Genomic DNA, 22,997 nt, shown 5'->3' with positions numbered 1-22,997 from the left:
ATGCATTAAAATATCAAAATTAAAATTAAATTTTGTTATATGTCATTATGCTGTTATATATCATTGGATCACTGTCACTGATGCATTATGTAGCATTTTAATGTTGCAGCTGATCAAGGTGGAGCTAAATTTAACTACTTTATGTACAGTCGGGTATAGTCACCCAACTCTGTTTATAGTAGAACTGAAATGATTAGTTGATGACAAAAAGCACTATATAAATAACTATATTTATAATCAAATACTTGTTTCGTTTTTCAAGCAGAATTGCCAACAATTCTCTGGTTGCAACCTCTCCACTGTGAGAGTTTGCTTCTTTACTGTATTCTTCTTTTACTTTACTGTATCATTGTAATGTGAATATTTTGGGGGTTTGGACATAAGAAAACATTTGAAGACACCACTTTGGACTCTCTTTGTAAATTCAATGGGTATTTCTTTGCTATTTTCTGACGTTGAATACAATTAACCAATTACTAATTAAGAAAATGATTGTCACATTAAAGGACAATAAAAAAAATGTTAGTTGCACCCCTAATCTAGATCATATTTGGTATATATAATTTTAATCTGTAAAGTAACTGTAATTGTCACATAAATGTAGTGGAGTAAAAAAAAGTACTATATTTGCCTCTTAAATGTAGTGAAGTTGAAGAAGAAAGTAGAATAATACACCTCTTAACTGTACTCAAGTACAAAAGCCATCATAAAAAATCATGTCTGTATCTGCCTTGATTTTGAGAAGAACTCTATTAAAATATAATATATAAACCTTTGGATATATATATGTATATATATAAAAATTTGTTAAATTTCTACAATATATGAATAATATTAAATGTAATAGTATAAAAAAGTACATATTATAAGTAATGTTTTTACAAAGAAGTGTTTCATCATCAGGTTGTTCATCTACAGTATTTCGAAATATTGGCCGAGCTGTCAGCTCACTGTTCCTGTCTGTACTCTGTTAGAAAAGCAAAAATGTTTCAAATGCAGCCTTTTTACATCGTCATATGCAATTCTTTTGTTCAATATAGCTGTTTCTATATGTCTCTATGTATAACTTACTTATAACTACAATGCACTGTCTACAGTACATTCAATTATACAGTAAATAGCAGGATGTTTTCATTAAAACATGACTCAGTACATTTTTTCCTACATTTGAAGATACTGAACTGCACTTCCACTCTTTGTTCTTCATCTGTAAGCACAATCTTTTGATCGCCTGCTGGTACTTGCTGTCCATCAATGTCCTGAAAAGATCCAACAGGTCGTTTTCTCCCATAAAACCATCTGCACATCTTGATATGGAATAGTTACACCTCATTTCCTCAATATAGTTAAACATTAGTCACATAAATCTCCAGGTAATACATTTATAACTCAGTACACTCTGAACACACTTCTCACTACTAGAGCCAAGACGTGTTTTGATCATTCACAGCAGGACCTTTGTGCTTAAGTGCAAGATATAAAGATTAAAACACTGTTCGTGCCAGGCTCAGCAGCACATGGCGCCCATGTAAAGCCATAATTTAAATTATGTGGAGATTCAGAAAAACTTTAAGTATATTGTTGCTAATATGGAGCTTTGCACAAATTCCAGCCCCCTTCTTCACTTCTGCTTAAAAAGTGCTTTTAAGAATCTGTGGAAAATGAATATAAAACTTAATATAATAGCAAGGAGTCAGCAGTTGTAAAGTCCCATCTGTGTGTGTGTAAAGAAGCGTTCATTTAGCATTCATCCTAATCTATGCTTGTGATCTATGACAGAGCTCCTTCTCTCCAAATTCACCCTGGACAGCAACTGTGATTGGCAACGTAATCAGCAGAGGTGCCAGTATCACAGATGCTGTCTCTTAACTAATTGCATGTAGGAACTGCAGTGCATAAGGCGCAGGTGCTCATTCTCTTTGTGAAGTCGCTTTGGCCTGTTTCGCTTCCATGTGTATCCTGGAACTTCTGTGCAAATATTTTTTAAGCTATTCTTCACAAGAATTTGATTGCAATTGAGCTCAAAGTGAACACGAAGGCAGAGGGACAAAAAATACACACTCATCTAGCAAAATACAACCTTATTTATTATTAAGGCACAGTGAGAGCTCTTTGGAATGATGCTCAGATGCAGTTACAGTAGTCAATTTTGATTTAAATAACCAAAACAGTCATCACATAAACACATGAGCACTTTGATGCATTTTCACTCACACAACAGCAGATATTATCCAGTCTTAACCGCCTCAGCAAATGATATTCATTAAACTGACATGGTCAAAAAGTGATTATTGCACGGTGTCTATGATTTCTGCAAGATGTTAATGTCAATTACAATTCTGCATTACCATTACACCAAAAATTGCTTCGACATGGACAGAACACAGCAACTAAAAAGGACAAAAGCAGGCACTGCAGAAAATAATAACAAATAGAATAAAGCTGAAATTCTACTGCATAAGCTAAAACCGTTTATTTGAAACAGAAGACCCACAAGAAACTTTGCAACAGCTCTTTCCCTAAAAACCCTCTGTCAACGAAATCCCTGAAGCCAGAGACAAACTAGTATACACATCTGGCTCTTGGCCATGTGCCCGTGCCTGTGCCCACACTTTCAACACGCAGGCTGGGGTTCGGTCCCTGCCCACAGTCTTTGTGTACCTTCTGCCTGCTGGAAGTGCCAGGCCACTGAGTCATGTTGGTGACGTCCGCGAGCTCTCGCCTTTGGGACAGGGAGGTCACCATGTGCTCCAGCTTGAAGCGGATGGTTGAGTAGTAGTGTTGGCGTTCTTTGGACAGCTTGTCGAAGCAGCCCTTCAAGGTGTCGTCTGGAGCTGCCGGGGTGGGTGAGGTCTGTTTGGGATAAGCGGAGGAGGAAGAGGTGTCCTGGCTCTGGTTCTGGCTCTGGCTCTGGCTCTGGGTGGTGGTGGTGGAGGTGTCGGATAGGATGAGGTTGGGTTGTTGTGTGAGCTGAAGGTCAGTCTGGATGTCTCCGTCTGCCACCGACCAACTGGTCTGAGTTGAGACGTGGCAGGACACAGTGCTGGGGGTCATTAGCTCTCTTTCTGCTACCTTGTCTGCAGGGAAGCTCAGAGCGGTGCTACCAGCCAGGATCTCCTCCTTTAAGTGCTGCTCCTCCGCCCAGTCCTCACCTATGGTGGACGTGTCGGACGCTGGGGTGGCTTTAAGACCCGCCTCTTCAGTTGAGGGTTCACCCGGCAGCTCCACCGCTGAGGTTGGGGGCTTACGGCTGGGCGTGCTGGTCAGACACACCGGCTCTACAGGCCTCTCCCTGGCCGGGTGAGGGGAGGAGGTGACTGGGTTTTTGATGAGCAGGTGTTCGTAGATGCCGCTGTTTCGAACACTTGGAGGTCCCTGAGTGTTTATAGGTAGAGACTGGGCATAGAGGATCCGGAACTCCTCGTCAAATTTCTCTGTTATCTGACCGGAAAGCTCGATCAGGTTGCTGCTGTTCAGTTTGCCATCGGTCCAGTTGAACCTGCACACAGGAACAAGATTAAACAACATGCATGACATTTATTAGCCATCTAAAGCACATGATGTTTTATTTGACTTGAGGTAAAATGTTTAGCAGGCTGTTACCTGTAGGAACCTGTAGCCACTCTGGTTCCATCAATCAACATGAACCTCTCATGAACCTCGCCAGTAATCCGTGCTCCTGATCTCATGTAATATGTTGTACCAGTTATGGTTCTCACTCTCATTTGCTTTAAGGATTAAAAAAGAGAAAGCACAGGAGTGAGAGATCAGTTCAGACTCACCCAGTCACACCAAATCTTGGAAGGCATATTTTAATTCGATGCTGTCTGATGTTTGTGTTGTGCACACAGAGCCACACCCAGCTTTACTGAACCAACCACATACCCGAAGGTCATCCAAGCAAACACCGACATTTCTGCACATCTTGAGGAACGCGGGAGCACCTGATTGGTCCAGCAGGATGTAGACAGGGACTTTGCGGCTGGAGCATGCCTCCTGAAGATCTTTAAAGATATCCAGGTCTGTCAGGGAGTCTGTAACTATGGCAATCACCTGCAGTGGAAAATTACAGAGGTAATATAATAGAATTCCTTTTAGGGCTGCAGCTGTGCTCGCCCAGATGTAGCACATGATTGTGTTTTCATTATTATCAAATGCAAGGCCTTATTCAAACAGAGCTGCGAATCTCTCGCAGACACACTGCCTGTAATGCGTGTGCTGATGAGCTTTCTATTGACTGTGGTCTGTTACCATGGCAATCCGCAGTAACGCTTGGTCAGCAAACAAATTACTTTTATACAGGAGACAAGTAGGTGCACTGTAGGGCAGGCCTCCATTTTCCCCGAGCTTTGTTTTGCACTGAGATCTCTGTTTTTATGTGAGGAGGAATGGAATTTCACATGCTGTTGTAAAGGTTGTGTGTGGAGGATTAGACACGGATGTTTACATATCTCCGATTTATTGCTTCAAACTGGTGTTATCCACATGCAGCTTTGTCCAGAGTTCCCCACCTTATTTGGATGACACTGTGTGGATGCTTGTTTTTAAGAAAATGTGCAAAAATAGAGTGAAACCAGGCTGACCAGCCCGGTGTGTCGTTACAGTCAGTCGCCTCCTCGCACAATAAAGGCTGTGTGCAGTGAGGGGTTTTACATTACAAAAAGGACAGACAATCTTACGGTTAAACTTGGATGAGAATATTTTTCTAAGGTTTCAATCGCTTGCCAGCACACTAATATACCACCACCTTTTAGCTCTAAGCTAGAGAATGTTTAAACTAGAGCTCGCTAATGAAAGAGGTCTTGCAAACTTTCATGGAGGGGAGCAGAGCAAGTCGAGGCACATCTGGTACGCAGGCCCTACACAGGCCTGAGGTGCTGCTGAAGCCGCAGACTGCTTTCAAGCTGGAATGTTTCTTTTCAAAACCAGAGGCTGGACTGACAGCTCCCGTCAGGAACATCAGCATGAATATTCATGATCTGTTTTTCTTTGTTTTATCTTTTTGGTCATTTTTTTTTTAAATCAGGATTTCAAAAAGCTGAGCTTCTAAAATGAAGACTGATCAAAGAAATTCCATGGGGACAATGTGGCGTGTATACAAAGAGCATTTGAGTTTTCCCTCCAATATTTTTAAATAACTGACATACATACACACTCAGTCTAACTTATTTGTGGTTGGGGACCATTTGATAAAATATCTCTCTGAATTTGACAAAGAGCCAAAACTAATAATCCCGTTTTAGGATGATACACAAAGCCATGCTGTCATTGTTACCACTGTTGTCTTTAGGCCCAGAAAATACCATATGAACTATATTCCAATATGAAATAATGGGACATTAGAAATAGATAACAAGTAGATATTTTACAGTATGTCCATTTAGGAATGTCAAAAACACTGACACAATATGGTAAACATTTGTTAAGGGCGTTGCCAAATTATAAAGAATAATAAAAGTTAAATATTAGGTAAACCAGTATGTGTTTTCCATATTTTCTTGGTTCGTACCTCTCTGGCACTTTTAATCATGCGCCTCGCAGCCTCCTTGCAGCTGTAGATGCACGCCCCGTAGCTGGGCTGGAAGTACGCCACGGCCCGTGTGACTCCCCGGTAGGAGCCAGTGGTGAAGGCGGGCCAGCCCATCTCCAGCAGCGGCGGCTCCACGTCCGATACCTCGGGGAAATAGGTGACGGAGGAGCAGTCCTGCGACTGCTCCAGCACCTGGTCCTCTCCGTAGAAGGACACGCACCGCGGGGCCACGGTGGCGCTCCTGATCCGTTGGACCTCATCGTCCGACAGAAAGTTGGGGACCCTCTCTTTCCTGAGGAAGTCCTGGAAGCTGTCGACCCCTCCTGACAGCAGCTCCTCCAAAGCCAGCCGGTGGGTCTCGTTATACACCTCCTGCAGGTTCAGGTCGTTGCCCCCGGCTTGTTTTGAACCCAACCTCAAAGGTGAGTCCTCTAGACACTGAGACAGGGCCATCTCTAACAGCCTCCACCGTCCCACAGGTGGCAGGTAACGTTTTGACCTACAGGAAGACAAATTCGTATTTTGTAGTTTCCCTCCGTTCCTGTCGGTCGTGGATCGGTATTGGCTGTCGGATAGTAGTCAAACCAGATTGGCGTCTCCGGGCTCGTCGAATCGGGCTGTCAGTCTAATGTAAAGCCGGTCTCATTGGCTCATTTGGAGGCAAACAAGCCTCCTGCCCGTCCCTCTTGGTCCCTCTGCTCTGCCCTGATCCGGTTACACCGCAGAGAGCAGCGGAGAGGAGAGAGCTCTCACTCTGCTGCTTTTCCCGGATATCACGGGTGTTGTGATTCCTTGTAGCTTCAAACTAGCACTTGAGTGTGTTTACTAAAAACAAACTCAGCATTTGCTTCACAGACAATGGCTTTCTGGCAGGGGTTTCTTTATCACTAGAGAACAAGATAAACACATATAAAGTGTTTTTTTCAACCATCTGTCTTTCACTCGTTCACCATCTTTCACCACAAGAAACTCCAATCTTGAGGCAGTTTGAAGTGAAGAAGAGCACTCCCCTCTTCAGATTTCCCTCGAAATTTAAGCCACTGACTCACACTGTTTAAATTCATGAAGCCGGTAGCTTATCAGCGGTCTTGTTTGTTTACAGTGCTAAAAAACAGTGTTGCATAAAGACCGCTGTTCAGATTTTTATTGTAAAATGCTTCCAGCCATGGATGTCTAACAAACATGGATTGCAAGAAAAGCACAATGCATATCAGTGTACAAATGTATCATGAAAACATTTAAATCTATAAATTTAATACACAAGTTTTTAAAGGCCTATCACACACACTGCCACGAGACTGTTGGGGATATTCACAGTTATGCCATAGTTACAGAAAATGTATGCATTAAATTCATATACTAGTACATCTCAAACAAGGATGTGCTCAACAATCAAACTACTGTTCTAACCTTGTAACCATAGCAACAGATTGATGCTGCCTGCTGCTCGATAACTCACCGATCAAACTAGGAGTCACACTCAGTACAGACAGACAAACTGTGAAAAGTAGATTATGATTTGAAGACAATATATATGTTTTCCTATGACAAGTTTTCCTGAAAAGGCCTATAAATAATAATAAACTCCTCTTCGGTATCAGGTTACCTTGTGCAGAATAATTTATTGACTAGCTGGGCATATCCGGTGAAGACTATTTACACATTAATTCTGGAAGTGGGTAGTTAATAATAATAAAATATATACTCACCTTTCATACACAAAATACAACTCAAAATGCTTAAAAACTTACATGCCAACTAGACTTGAAGTAGATTTGGTGAACCCTGTGGTGACTGATGGTCACATGAAATTCAGCGTTAGAATTAGCTCCAAAACCTGAAGTTTCATCTCAAATAAAGTATGTTGTATTGACAGTATGTTGCAGTATTACATCTTGTAGTATCTAGTTTGCCAGAAAAACATATCAGAAGAAGAGAAACTAATCTGTAAACCCAGAACCTTAAAAACAACATGGTTAAAGCACTGAGTTTTTCATTTAGAAGAAAATAAAAACCAAAACATAATGTCTGCTCTGTGTATTGTTTTGAGACCTTTATATTTGTACTGCACATTCATAATATCTTGTGCATGGGCCTGCATGAAGACATGGCCACAAACTAAAGGAACCTAACAACAGCTCACTGCTCTCACCACACCCTCAGTCTAATAGATAACACAGAGTGCGAACACTTTATATATAGACATAGTATGTAACAACAAAAGTTAAATTAGGTCACATTTGAAACAAATGTCTTTTAACCCCATCTTCTATATCAGCTTATGCACGACTACACGTCTCACTTCTGCAGACCGGGACCAGGGTCTGGGTTTTTGTTTTACTGTTGAGTGATTCATCTTCCTGATAGATAATCTTTGTTTTAACTGACTGTACTGTACACAGCCACAGCTACAGGCAACGTCTGAACTCAGTCAGGACAAACTGGGAGGGAAGAGCCAATCCAATCCTCCATGTTTCCTAAATGCCGGATGGCTCCATAGTATTGGTCCTATATGTTTGTAAATCACAGCGGACGTTTAACGTGTTAATATGTTGCATGTTGTAGGCCTCATGCGATAGTCCCCCTTCCTGTCACACATTACATACTGTACACGTCTGTCTGACTAAATCTGTTTTACTTCGGTATTCTTAAGTATAATGAGACGAGATAATAACGACTTTATCATACTTAACGTTATATTTGTACGCTACTTTGTCTTGTTGATATTAATTGATATGTTTTCTTATCCTGAAATGTTTACCATAGTTATTTTGCCGTTAATCTGTTTTCTATTAGACACTTATTCTAAACATGTCTGTTCCAGTTTTGGGCTTCTGCGCTCTTAATGCGCTTTTACGCACAGAAGGCCAACAAGGTCATGAGGGTCACGGTCGTATAAAAACTATCCTACACAACAAGACATAACTAGCATTGGTTATATATTTCAAATAAACATGTCCTCTTTTGTTAAACTATAAAAACAGCCGTTAACAACAAGTCTGGATTTGCTGTGCATCTGCGTAAATTGGTCTGCTACTATTACGCGTGTGCGTTAAAAGTCTATTTTAAGCCGGCACGCTAATAGGCCTGTGCTTAAAATGACAATTCCCACAAGTGTTAATATTCATAGTAGCCCATCAAGAGATTTTTTTTTCTAAAGACGGCGGGCATCTATTGAAAAAATATGTGACCTAATTAAGAAGACCTTTTGGGTGATGAAGCTCACTGAAACTGCAGATCACTGAACTCCTGTTAAATCCCAAATTTACACAATACAATCCATCTGTTCAGCCTGCTTCGCGGCGCCATTGTAGCTATGTATAACCCAATCTGTTAGAGCACTACCCCTATAACGACATACCCAAATGTGCACTGGGCTCAGTATACGTACCCCCCCACCCCCCTCTCCCCTCACACACACACACGCACACTCTCTCTCTCTCTCTCTCTCTCTCTCACACACACACACACACACACACACACACACACACACACACACACACATCCCCAATCTCATCCCCGCCCCTCTCCAAAATTTTAGATGAAAGGGCTTTTGGATTTTGGATGACGCTCCGAATCACGTGTTCATAGGAAATACACTCGCTATAATTTTTTTGGAGCTGCCTCGTCCTGCACCGCCGACCATAGTTGTTTTGCCGTCTCCATACAGTGTGGCTGAGGGGTGGAAAGGTAATGTAATGTAATGTACCTTGCCGTGGTCACTGACGGGTTCACGCCAGTTCACCGGGTTCACTTGAGGAGAGCTCCCACCCCCTGCTCGCCTCCTCTTCTTCTCAAAGCGCAACGATCGGAGCTAATCCAATATTATTCATTTATATATTAATGTCGGATTCCATTTTTTCCCACCGACTGTTGAGGTAAGGACACATCTACTCTTCCGAAACGCGAATACCTCTCATTATTGACGAGGTGCGATCTCCAAAGTTGTTTACTGGAATTATGTCTCGCTATTGAATATTGAATTTTCATCTGGTGCTGTAGTCAAAGCAGTTTATATGAAGTCGCCAATGTATAAAATGGCGACAGTAGGTGGAGGAGGGGGTGGAGGATTTTTGGGAATATTCATAAGGTTATATAGGGTGCCAGATCGCCTTGTAGGCTCCGAGGCAGTGTGTTGCCCCACAGTCTTGTGAATGGAGCGAAACGGGTTAACTCGTCAGTTTGTTACAGTTACAACAACGGATCCTCCGTCTGGCTGAATTTGCGCTCCTTCTCGCGCTATACAATGTGGCGTATCTGCTTATTTTATTGCACAACGCGCTGTATTTCCCCACTGTGCTGTGAGAGTGAGTGCTTTTAGTTGTGAAAGACTTCTGAACACAGTGCTATAGCAAGCTTATTGACTGATATAAGAAGCCCATAGAGTCCATAGATGTCCAAACTGCACGCCAAGTATCAATTTTCATCTACTGATCTCTCACTCTCTACAAATTTCTTCCTCTTGCCAGAGCAGAAAGGTAGGCCTGTATCTCTATGCACAGGACTCGTTTTCTTTCATTTCCTCCTCTTCCTCCTACCAACATGTGCTGCTGCCCTACTCTCTCTCTCTCTCTCACTCACACACACACACACACACACACATTGAAACATATACAGTACAGTAAGTAGAGCTGCTTATTTCCAGAACCCGCGCATATTATGCAAACTGTGGATTATCAGTGAGGCATTCTGTTGAAAATATCAGTTCCTGTACAGTCACATTTTCAATCTGTACATAAATATTGACCCAGCTTTGAATGCCATGTGTCTCCCTCTGCCTTAGGGGAGGGACCTCTGTGCTGACTAATGTTGCCTCTGTGTAATATGTTGGGTGCACTGTCCATAACGCAAGAGAGAAACCCCAAATTAATCATAGCAGCCAGGCCAGCTAGACAAGCATGATTCATTGGCAATTTTTGGAATGTACTTTAATTATTTAACCATGTAAGCTTGTTACATATAATGTAGGTCATGGAAATGACTGCGCAACACTTCTGCCATTGAGGTTTTCCTGTAAGAGTGGGTGTTTGGTCTAAGTAGAGTACAGTCCAGTCTCCAGTGGACATTTCTGCACTCCGATAGTTAATTTGCAGGCGTGTGTGATGACCGGCAAAACAAAGGTAAATGAGCTCTCGCTGCGAGAGCTCCGGCAGACCGGGTTCAGCTTGGCCCAGTGAGTTCAGTGTGTGTGGAGGTTTTCACTCCAGCAGGACGCTTACACTGGGGGAATGTCAATTCCCTTTGTGGATCCCTGGGAACGGTCTTCCATCTCCCTTCTCGGAACTGCTTTAATGAGGCCAGGCATATTGCCTTTCATCCCTCACTCCCTGCAATTAGGCACAGCTCACAGTTTTCGTTATGGCCACAACGGAGTGTTTGTACACACAGACACAATGTAGTGGGCCAAGAGTGCCCACTCCCCCCTATCACAAAGCAGCGTCTGCACATGCCACCCCTCATATACCTGGAATACTGTACTTTTCAGGATCCAGTTCTCTGAATTCTTAACAGCGCTTACTGTAGATATTATGTTTGTGTGTGCCTCCCACTGCTCAAAATGAATCCCCTGCCAGAGAATACCGAGGAAGGTCATATGGTCATGATTTGCAGATTTAGCTGACATGGAGTGTATAACATTCCTTGAGTTCAGAGAAGAAAATCATCTATCTAATGCCAACCAGATCTATTTTCCAGCCGTTTTTATACAAACAAGCATTCATGATAGCGGCATACCTCACAATCCTCTCAGAAAATTCTCTGAAACACAATCCCAAGTCCTATTTTTCCCACCAAAAAGGACGGCGTCTTATAAAGGTTTAGTTTTATTTGGGTCTTTCAGCCTTTTTGGTATATCTTTTGTCATCGGACCAATGCCGTATCGAAGCCCAGACCGCTCAAAAGCCCCACTAAAACAGCATGTTTGCACAGTTCCAACCAAAAGAAACGCCTGTGCACTGACGGAGGGAGAGGGGGGGGGGGGGGGGGGGTGTGGACCTCAGGGCTATTGGGGAAAGAGCCCCTGCCACTTTCTCTGTCCCATGTAAGAAAGGTTTGGTCAGCAGGAGCTGGTATTTGCCAGGCTTTGGCAGTTAAAGGAGGCTGTGATGTCAGCCATTTTAGGATGGACAGTACAATGTGCAGTACGCCGCCATCTTTCTTCCTTTTCTTCTTAAGTTGCCAAATGAATGCCTGTAGTCTTGGCTACAGAACTGAAAAAGTTATTCATCAAAAGTGATGTAAAAGGATGCATGACTCAGAATTTTTTTCTCTGTGCTCCATGGTTTATTTGTCTGTCATTCATCTGGGCCACAGATAGAAGGGTTTGGAGAACAATGTACGATTTCAACAGTGAGCGCTCACCCTAACACAAAACAGGACCATGAAGCAAAGATGCGCAGACTGGCAGAGTGCAGGAGGTGTGTACTGTAGCGCCTCAGTCTGCAGGCCTCTGCACGGATTTAGCAAGACAATAACACTGACAGGAGGTCATTTCCAGCCTGTACTGCAGCAATATTTCTTTCATCAGCGCCTGTCATAAACATAAGAACAGTGGAGCAGGGATTTTTGTGTTGTTACTACATGACTTGAGGAAGAAAAAGCAAAGTCGTTGCTATGGACCTCACCCAAAGTTATCTGAAAGAGACTTGAACCATGAATGGACTTTTCAAAGATGGCTGGCAGGGCATGTGGATTAAGTTTGTCCTGCACCGGATGCAGTCCAAGGAATTCGGTGTGTATGCGTGTGTGTGTCTTGAGGTTGGTGGGTGTGGGCGAGTGACTCCGCTGTGTGTGTGGCGTGGTGGGCAAGGGGAAGAGAGGGGTTGCCATGGCGATGTTAACACATGAGTGGCACCACCGACCGGTCTCCCAGTGGACGAGGCTGCAGTCATGGAGGTAAGGGGGGTTTGGTGTGTGTGTGTGTGTGTGTGTGTGTGTGTGTGTGTGTGTGTGTGTGTGTGTGAGTGAGGAGGAGGAGGAGAAGGAGGAGGACGAGATGGCTGACAACACCTGCGTCTCAGACATTCAGACACTAATACGCACACAAACACACCCATGTAGAAACAAAAAAAAAAAAAAAAAGATCCCGCAGTGGAGACGGAGACTGCACTCTGAAGCCACGGCGGGTCTTCAGCTGACCAGGCTGTGAAGACGCTGTGGACTCGTGTGCTGTATTAGCACTGTGCTAATGACCCTGATGACTCTGAATTGTTTTTCAGCACACGTAACACTGGAGCCCAACACTTATTCATGCTGGCAGGCGTACAGTGACACACACGCACAAAGATGCCCCCAAACTGAAATCTGTCCACTCTTACTGTAAAAAAAAAAAAAAAAAAAAAAAACACACTAGTCCACGCTGGCAGCATGATGGACACAGGAGACACCCAGACACGCAGGAAACAGAACAATCGCAATTCGACAGTCAGCCGTCTAAAGGCTCCCAGCGCTGGATCACGTTTCCCTTATAAATGAGGCGCCATTGTTCCCAATCTCTTCTCTGTGCAAGACAGTAATTGCTCTCTGTCTCTGGCTTATATTTAGGTGTCCAGCTGATCCACTCACATGACATTAATCTATTTAATGGACATTTGGCAGAAAATGTTCCAGCTAAACAGATTTTTTGATCATTCAAATGTATCTGTCAGGATTTCCCCTCTCTGCCCCAACTCCCAGCGGACGCCCGGTCATTTTTTTGGCAGATTTTTTGAAGCAGGCTCACAAGACAGGCGCGGATCACTGTCAAAGCAAATTATACGCAAAACAAATATTGTCATAAGTGAGAGATTTTTAAAAAAAAAAAATTATTTATTTATTTTTTTTAAAGCTCTTCTGCGACTGTCGCATCAAGAGACTCCTTGCCAGCTATTCAGTTCAAAGAGAAAGATTTCAGAGTGATGCAGGTGCTAAATGTTGCAGAGGTGAGGAGGGAGTGTGTGTAGATGTGTGCCTACGAGGTGTCAGCGGGGAGGAATATTGAAACAGCGCAGCCTGTCATCATCATCAGTCATCCTCTCACTTCACTCCCAAATGTCTGAGTTTTGTCTTCCTTTGTCCTTCCTCCTCCTCCTCCTCCTCCTCCTTCTCCAGCCTTCACGCTCTCATTCATGTGACAAGCTGCACAGCAAAAACACCAATCTCTGTTTGTTAATGTCAACTGTAGGTGACCCAACAATCTGGGAGTATCTGAATCATTGGACTGTTTTGAATTAAATTTTAATGTCTAGCAACCACTTTGCAGCCTCGCCTCCCTTTCCGCTGGTAGCAGCTCGCTGTAGATTGGGCATGTTTTTCGTGTTGTAATATTGTAATTACTGCAGCAGTTTATGAGGTGATGAAAGGGAATACATGCTGCTTTTTTTCAATTGGTTTGCTGAGATGGGAGCAGCACACTCAGCCATGTAAAAGTATAGAGCATTTAATTAAATATTAATGAGATGTAAATATAATATTGTCATGGAAATGACAGCGTAAGAGCACATAAGGGAGGCCCTCCTGTAAATCTTAAAGCTGCTATTAAATCAGGCGGAACGTATAAACCCCATCAGAATTTAAACCTAGCCTAATCCAATTTGTTTTGAAACGCTTGTTTTTGAAAAGTTGAATGGTTCAATCGCGGTTTTAGTTCAGCGAACAAGGCCCCATGCTTACGCTGAGCGTGGGTGTTCGGAAAGCGCGCCTGAGAGCTCTGCCACTTTCCCTCACTTCAGATATGACTCCCCTGGTCTGCGGAGATGAAAAGAGTTTCCTCCCCCCTGTGCTACGGAGCCAGTGCCAGCGCGAGGACATACGACACACAGGGGACAGTGATCGTCTGAGCGTTGTCTACCTCGCCGCTGAAACACAAGGCCTGGCTTTTCAGAGAGAACCATTCAATGGCTCCCTGTCTGGGAAGCCCTTGTCTTGTGTCTGATCGCACGTCTCGCTCGCCAGATAAAGCAGCCCATTCTTTTGATAGGTGACCTGATTCTTTATGTAACCTTTCTCAACTTTTGGCTTGTCTTGGGTTTTCTCATGCAGGAAGTGGAGTGTTTCTTTCGGGGAGGGAAGCTTCTGTACTAGGCCATCTCGTCACAGACCGGCATGCCCTCTGGGGGCTGCTACACCAGTCACAGCCCACCACCGTAACCAAATTACCTTCTCCATCATTTTATTTTCCATCTGATAGTTTTTGTGAAACACACTGGCAAACAGTGCCACTGTCTGACAAACAAAATGAATCACTTCAGCAGAGCTAAACTGAGCCAACACTGCTTTTTCACAAAGTTCTATAGCATAGTAGCATCTCTCACACAGATGTTTCGGATGTGCATGACTACATCCCCCTGCTGTGTGAAAGCTGACTTATAAATCCCTCCTTCAGTGGAACAAACGGAATGAACGGTGTGTCCTCACCAGGGGTTAATCGAGTGTGCCGTCAGAGGATATCATGACCTCTCTGGCGGCAAAACATACAGCACATGCCCACGTCTGGATGCAGTGAACCGGGATTACTGCATAAGATGCTGGTGACCTAGTTTTTTTGCTGTTTGTTTTGTTTTGTTTTGTTTCAGTTTTTTTTTCTTTCTGTCAGGAAGCAGCAGCCGTCAGTAGAAATGAAAAAAAAAAAAAAAGGTAGTTACAAGGAGGACGTCATAGTCTGTCTGGGATCAGTGTGTACTGTTGGGCAGTCATTTGAGGTTTTTAATTCTGGAACAGGTTCATCTTTTATTTACCATCCAGCCAGCAATGGTGAACATGCACGTGGATGCAGTGAAATGAAACTCTACGGAAGAGCTTTTCAGTGTGTACAAATGCAGTGTGGCAACCAAAAAAAATTAGTTGAAAGTATGTGAAATTGTTTTCTTTGTAACCAACAAAATGCTGCGCAAGGCTGGACTTCAACAGAAAGAAGGTTTTTGGGTGGTATGGTGGGTGAATTTGTTCTCTTTACAGGATGATAAGCATGCAGGAAGAGGTAAAGACTGAGTGATAAGGATAGATGATGATAGAATGAGACTAGTTTTCAGCAGCATGTCACACATCAACACCTCTCCCGTCTCAAAGAGGAAGATATGTGCAAGAGGCTCTGCGTGTTTGTGCGTGTGTGTGTGTGTGTGTGTGTGTGTGTTAGTGTCACAAGTTCATGCAGAGGGCAGAGGGTGCAAAACTACATCTCCACTTTGATATCTGATTTGATTTTTTTTTTTCATGTTTTGTACTTTCCAGTGTTAAAATGATTATAAAAACCAGCTGTATCACTAACAAAACACTGACCGGAGCGAAAGGGGAAGAAAGGGCAGAAATGTTAAGGATTGCAGAGACAATCTGTATCCATCCTTAGGACTGGAGCGTTATAGGAAGGGGATGCCTGCGGATATGGTTTGCTAATGGATTTGTGCACTCAGCGATCTGTGTATTGTGTTTGTATGCATGCATACGATGCCATGCTGTTGTTGAACAGATGTAGGATGAGATGGTTTGAGTCGGCAGCTTGTAAATGGCTTCAGATGTGTTTGTTGTAACCTTTTCAGACAATCACACTCACACACACATACACACACTCATACTAGTCACCTGATTTCTCCTCTTGTCACTACATAATGCCATCAAATGTAAAACATAAGGCTTACAGCTAAGTGTGGCAGTAAAATTCTCTCTTTCAACAGCAAAGTAATTTATGTTTTTGCTTTACAATATCAAACCAAAGAAGGACAGCACAGTACAACCCAGTGCATGTGAAAAAATTTAATATTAAATACATAAAAGGGACACCCCACCCAAAAAAAAAACAGTTAATTGGTACTAAATATTTTTTGCAGACAAACACAAACCTGTATGCATAATTTTGCATATTTTGGTTGTTGCAGACAATGTGAAACAGCTGGTAAGGTTAGATACATGTGCCGCTATCCATACGGAGCAGTGAAGTACGTCCCACTCAATAGGTGCAAAATCCCCGAGGTAGTCTGTGGACAATATTTATTTACTGATAATAACTCTTTCCTTGAGGGAGGCAGGTGGCATCTGGCAACAAAGACCCCAGGTCTGATTTGAAACCCAGCAAGTCATATTTACATTGTATCCACCTTAGCTTTGGTCTCAGTGCAAACCAACAGTTTAATTACATATTTTAATATGATGAAGCTTTACTGAAAATAATTCTGTGGACACATGCCATCAATAATTAGCAGAGCCAAACCTATGACAGCAGTCACAGAAAACAACAAATATCTGAGATTAGACTGTCATTTCTGGCTATGTTGATTTTCATGGTCTCTTTTTTTTTTAATTTATAAAAAGTGACAGCTAGACAGAAGTCTGAAAATCCAAGTAAATAACCAGAACACTGACAGGCTGCACTGATTGAAGGTGTGTGTGTGTGTGTGTGTGTGTGTGTGTGAATTACTGTCATTATTGAAAGCCCCTTTTCTTTGTAGATTCCCTCGATATATTTAAAGGAAAATATTTTTCAGTGTTTTGGCAATCAGCCGAATGTAATTTAAAAAGATAAATAATAATTTTGTTAATGAACTCTGATGCCACTTTACCTTTTTCAGTACATTAATTTAAAAAAACCTTAATTTTTTTTGAAAAGAAAAGCCTTACACTTTTTACTTTAGTGCTGTGCTGTAATTGCTGATAAATACCACCTACACTTATCACACTGTATTTCCACCTACACTAATTACCGTGCGCAGGGCTATTATCTCTTCTGCTTACAGTAATATGCAATGTATAAATAATTCATATGTTTTTTTTATTTTTTTTAAGCATAAACTATAAATCTACTATTCACACATGAAATGTTTTATGTCGATTGCACAATGTTCAGGTTGGATGAATAATTTCTCTCTTTTCTCATGTTTTGCCCCCTTTTTTCTATCTATTTACTGTATCATACTGCGTTTTATTTTTTCTGTAATTATTAAATTGAATATGTGCTGAAAGAGTCACAAATCTCTCTCTTTTTTTGTGCTCTTTTCCTCACAGGTTCCCTGGGAGCTGTTAAAGTTGTCCATGTGACAAGAGTCCTACAGTGGCAGAAGGCATGAAGCAACACTGTGATATCATAGTGGCTGGTCCATGACACTAAACTCCATTCAACCCTCTCCACTATCCACCCGCCCTCTGTTCTCATCATACCGGACAACCAATCACTCACTCTCCCATCTACACAAAGCTGCACAATGGCCAGCAAGAGGAAATCCACTGTACCCTGCATGATACCATCCAAATCCAAACATGTGCGTGAGGAAATCATTCTGGGCTCACTACCAGAACTCCTACCAACAATCCCAGAAGATAGCATACTCAGCATCTCTGGAGAAGAGTCTGGCCATTTCTCTCACAGCTCCTCCAAATCTGAATGTGGCAGCGAGATGCAGAAAGGAGGTACATACAGCTGTCCAACATGCCGTTTTGAGTCCAGAGATCTAAACTACTTTTTGGATCACATGCACAACTGCCACTTAGACTTCAGAGCCCAGCCCACCTTCTACTGCCTGAACTGTGGGGTGTCAGTCGTCCGCTTTGAGGCTCTGGCTCTGCATAATGCTAATGCCCACCCAAAGATAATGGAGGGCCTGGTCACTGCTTCCCTTACTGTCAACAAGAGGGACGGAGTCACAACTGTGGAGCAAAGCCTCTTCACGGACAGCAGAGAAGACTACAGAGAATCTGGGATCTCCCTCACCAAAACACCAATAGCAAAGATAATGAAAGCCAAGGGAGAACACAAAAAGATTGTGGTTTCTCACACCGTGGAGGTACGGAAGAAAGACACTGGAAAGGATGTAGACCCCAGCATGCTGAAAAATGTGCCTGAACTCCAAAACGGGGCTCTTGGTGTTTCTGCCGCCCCAGCTATGCCGAGGACCACTGTCACTCATGTGATTGCGACGACAGTGTCCAACCAAGTCTTTCACCAGCACACTCCCTCCCTTTACTCTCCCCCCTCTTCTGATTCCAATAAAGACCTTCCAAAGGTGATGATCCCTCTTAGCAGCATCCCCACCTACGATGCTGCCATGGACACCAGCAGCTTTCTCAAGACATCCTTTGGCAAGTTTCCTTACCCGACCAAAGCAGAACTCTGCTACCTAACGGTGGTCTCAGAGTTCCCTGAAGAGCAGATCAAACTGTGGTTTACTGCCCAAAGGCTCAAGCAGGGCATAAGCTGGTCTCCTGAAGAGATCGAAGAGGCCAGGAGGAAGATGTTCAATACCGTGTTCCAAGGTGGAGCACCTCAAAAGCAACCTGCTACACAACGGCACGTCAATCACATTGTTACCCACCACACTGTCACAGCCCATCCAGGCTCAAAAGGACCAAACTTTCAGATGGCCAAAGTTCCCTATGGCAGTATAAAAACTAGGCCCAGTGGAGTCATAGCCACACAGGCCAGCATGTCAACCAATCCCCATGTCACAAGGGTCTCGTATTCTACTCCAATTGTCCCCCAGAAGTTTCAACCCATAGTCAGAACAACACAGGTACTGACCAAGAATACTCAGCCCACTGTGGAGCCAGACAAGAGCAATGGCCACGGCCTGGACATGGCTGGAAGCAGCGTTTGTGTCAGTAGCACCAGCAGCAGTCGAAGCAGCAGTAGCAGCAGTAGTTGCAGTAGTAGCAGCAGCATCAGCAGCTATTCCAGCAGTAGTAATGGTGGTGAGACTGTCACCAGGAAACCGGTGAACAACAGCAGCCCGACCAACCGCATCAACAGCATCGCCACTTGCTCTACCAACATTAGCAATAATGATGAGCACTGTGTTGCTGACACCAACGGCAAACTGTCAAACGTCAAAAACAACAGTTTATCAATTGGATTGGAAGGTTCAAACATTACCAAGAGTCAAGTGATCATCAATAACACCAGCAAATCCAACGTCACCTGTAACAATCATAACAGCGGCGTCATCAGTCCACAAGAGCAGGCCCATGCCGCAAAGGCCGACGACGAACGCAACAACTACATTCACAAGACCAACAACAGCAGTATTAGCAGTGAATACCCCAGTACTACTTGTAATGACAGTGTCCCCAACCTGAACCATGCCAGCAAATCCCCAACTGTAAGCACCAGCACCACTGTCATTACAAACAGCAGCTCATCCATTTTAGATGAGGGTAAATGCAACAAGGACTTTCCCATAAAAGGCATGTCAATCTTACAGCAACTCATCAAGGAGGAGGACCCCTTTGCAGGGGACAGAAGCTGCCCCGAGATGAAAATTGACCCCATCAAGATCAACTTCAAAAGGCTGAAGATGAATGAAGGGGAGACTACACCTGAGATTCTACATCAGGAACAGAAGTCTGAGATAACTGAGATGTCTGCTAGTCAGCCATCATTCTCACCCCCCTGGGGCAACAAGAACCCCCAGCAGCTGCACATCCTCCGACAGGTTTTCTCCAGCACCCGCTGGCCCAGCAGTCAGCAGTACGAGGAGTTAAGCGTCCAGACAGGCCTTCCCAAGTCAGAGGTGGTGCGCTGGTTCAGCGACAGCCGGTACAGCCACAAGAATGGGCAGCTGAAGTGGCTGGAGACCTATCAGCGACCACCAGCAGAATCAGAGGAAATGAGGGGTCACGGAGACGCTGAAGCAGAGTCACTGAAGGAATCTCCAGCAGCCAAAAAGAAACTTGTTGAGCAAGACATGAACAAGCACCTTGAAGGAGAAGCAGGACTGAACTCAGGGCAGCGGGTCGTATGGCAGGATTCATACTCACCGCTGCTGGGTCTGATTGGGTCCGAGGGGAGCGGCGAGCGAGGCAGAGCTGAGGAGTCAGCGCAGCCGGAAGTCTTGCAGGATCCCTGGTCAGAGAGAGCAGAGGACCACCAGCAGCCAGTGGCCAGTCAGTCACTCATTGAACAACAGACTGATGCCAGTCAGGCCAGGTACTTCAGTCATAATGCTTGATTTACAAAGTGTGATAAAAGCTCCTAAAGTAAGATGCATTTCTCATTCACAATGCCTTGTGATATTTTGCTACTTTTTTGCTATTTTTCAATCAAGAAAACAAAAACACTGTAAGCCAGGTGTAGTGATGAAAGCATGACAGCTTGTTGTTTGTAGTCAATGCTGCGTGATGTACAGTAAAAAGGAAGCAGCAGAATTGTGTACAGGTACTCATGCTGCGTATCTGATTCAGGCAATCAAAGGTCTGTGTTTAAGAAGCTATTTTTAGATAAGTAGGAGTCTGGCCCGTTGAATTATAGATTGAGAGCGCATGCTAATATATGTGAATAAATCATGACAATTGTCTTTGGTGGGATGGATTTCCAAGAGGCAAGTTAACCCGTGCGCGGGCATCTTTTTACCATGCTCATTCCCAAAAAGTGCCTCACCTACAATACAACAAGAACTTCACCACTTTATCACATCTTCTCAATTTGTGCATGCTGTGTTTGCCTGTTTGTGTGTTGATGTTAGGGATCGCCTGAGGATGGAGCTGCTGGAGGTGTGACGAAGCAGGCCCAATCTTGCCAGAGGAACATGATGTTAAAAGGCTGGCTTGCTCCCTGGCCGTGGTCTAAAAAGAGTGTTCATAATGACAGCAGATGTGATTGTAGCTGGACCGTTGGACTCTGACTGTAACTGTGAATACCCCCCACCCCTCCTCCTCCGCCTCCTCCTCTTCCATCTGCCATCACTTCCTGCCATCGTCAAAAGAAAGAACTTCTCACCTTTGAGTCCTGTGATGTTTAAGCCTTTCATGCTTCTTTGTGGTTGTGTGGGGAGGGTGCACAATGAGGTCAGTACGAGGGATCAAAGAAAAGAATGAGAAAAGACGCACACTGACTGGAAAACTGACTTGAATGAGCGAAGATAGGATAGGATAGGGCCGAGAGATATTGTTTTTGGGTCAGAGGGAGAAATATATATATATGATTGAAAACTGCACTATAAAAGAGGGTTTGTACTGACTGGACAGACAAAAGATGTGTCGAGGAAATGTTATTGTTGGCTTTGTGATATTTTTTACTTTTTTAGCAACCAGTACTTCAGCACTGCCTTGAATTTTACTTTTTCCGTTATTTGGTTTTTCAATTCTATTTACTCTTCTGTAGTCACTGTAAGTCCAGATGCAATCAAACATGTTTTATTTAGATCAGTATAAATGTTGGTGATCACTTTGCAGTTCAGCTACACGCAAGAGACTATATACAATGCACTAATGAAGACAGCAATGCTAAAAATCACACTGCCCCACAGTAAAGGTATTGACAGCTCTGTCAAGATCAATACACTACACTGCCCTGCAAACTGAACAGAGAGAAGCCTGTCACGCTAACGTTGCCTTACTCAGCTCTGTCCATGTGTTTATATGACCTGTCTGTCCATCACCTTGCTTTCCAGCTACTGTGCTGTCCTAAAGATTTTAAAAAAGAAGAAAAAAAACATGCCAGTGCATTGATGGTCACTGTTGGTCTATATCTGTGAAAAAAACTTGTGCTGCTTTCTGTACACTTGGAGATGTTTAACTTTAAGCTGTAATTGTATCAAATATTGTTACTGGCAAAATGTTGTTTAAAGCAAAATTATCAATTTGATCCCTAGACACTGACAGAGTGAGATATTGTGCTAGCTAGAGAGCCAAATGAGGAGATCTTTGCTCTCCTCTGAATTTTCTTGTGTTTATATAAACATACAGTCACTACATGAATCCTATTAAGCTGCATCTTTGTCAAGCTGCTAATAGCTAAGAACGGTGCTATACCATCCAAAGTGAAATTGGAGGTTGATCTCCTACCAGCAGTGTATGCACTTGTGTCGAATGTTACAAATTTATTTTGGTTCGAGATAAATGGAATCTGGACTTACGGTGTTATGATCACTTTAAAAAAAAAAAAAACTTTTATGAAATAGTCTGATCATAAAGCACTGTTGTATCATCCTTTCTACACTTCTGAATCTTTACAGAATAAACTGAATACTCACCAAGCACAGGCGTCTCATTATTTGTTCAGCAGCTACAGATTATACACCTTGCACCAGGAGTGAAGATGAATTATTCCATGGATACCAGTTATATTATTCAGTGTGATGAATGTGGAAGTAACATGATATGAATGCACTGGGATTGGAGAAATGTATGTAGCATCACCTGCTGGTGAGCAGCTGACAATACATTCAGTGCTGAATTGTGGAGGAAAAATTTAAGAGTCTGTTTCCGTAGTAGACGATCCATCACAGAATAACTTATTTATTTTGTCTGCAAGCTGTAATGTGAGTTTTTTTAGTCTCAGGTATGTATGCAGGTGGTGACCAGAACTTCTCTAGTCACAGAAGGATGTGCGCTGTGGGCAAAATTATATTTATAAGGGCGCAGGTCTACCAGATGTTGCCTAAGGAAAGAAATCCTTAAGCAGGACACAAGGCAAGACTCAGGGAGCGCCGCTTCACAGGAATGCTCGACGTTGTAATGAGTTTAGTCAGTCACACCATCATCGTTTCCCAACTGAGGATGCGAAATGTTT

At 43.2% G+C, this 22,997-nt stretch overlaps 2 protein-coding genes across 4 annotated transcripts in view; one reads left to right on the top strand and one right to left on the bottom strand.

Annotated features, from left to right (window-relative positions):
- The window catches only part of zhx3a (zinc fingers and homeoboxes 3a), a 47,317-nt gene extending 24,855 nt beyond the window's left edge, over window positions 1–22,462 (top strand). The window contains exons 1-3 of one of the 3 annotated variants that reach the window (XM_044348709.1): window positions 9,069–9,220; window positions 17,501–20,414; window positions 20,950–22,462. In XM_044348709.1, the coding sequence (XP_044204644.1) occupies window positions 17,698–20,414; window positions 20,950–20,983 (2,751 nt within the window). In that variant the 5' untranslated portion in view covers window positions 9,069–9,220; window positions 17,501–17,697 and the 3' untranslated portion in view covers window positions 20,984–22,462. Of the gene's footprint in view, window positions 1–9,068; window positions 9,409–17,500; window positions 20,415–20,949 lie in introns of those variants that run through there. The other 2 variants (XM_044348706.1, XM_044348708.1) reach the window with 2 other exon arrangements.
- fam83d (family with sequence similarity 83 member D) lies at window positions 2,067–6,366 on the bottom strand. The gene is made up of 4 exons (XM_044348711.1): window positions 5,510–6,366; window positions 3,886–4,053; window positions 3,604–3,728; window positions 2,067–3,499 (listed from the first exon to the last, which is right to left on the bottom strand). The coding sequence occupies exons 1-4, from the start codon at window positions 5,981–5,983 to the stop codon at window positions 2,563–2,565; spliced, it is 1,704 nt and encodes a 567-aa protein (XP_044204646.1). The 5' UTR covers window positions 5,984–6,366; the 3' UTR covers window positions 2,067–2,562.
- Window positions 22,463–22,997: the final 535 nt, after the last annotated feature.

The sequence above is a fragment of the Thunnus albacares genome, chromosome 4, assembly GCF_914725855.1.
Source record: "Thunnus albacares chromosome 4, fThuAlb1.1, whole genome shotgun sequence".
Taxonomy (NCBI): Eukaryota; Metazoa; Chordata; class Actinopteri; order Scombriformes; family Scombridae; genus Thunnus; species Thunnus albacares.
Note: the sequence above shows the minus strand (reverse complement) of the source record. Positions and strands in the feature narration are given on the sequence as shown.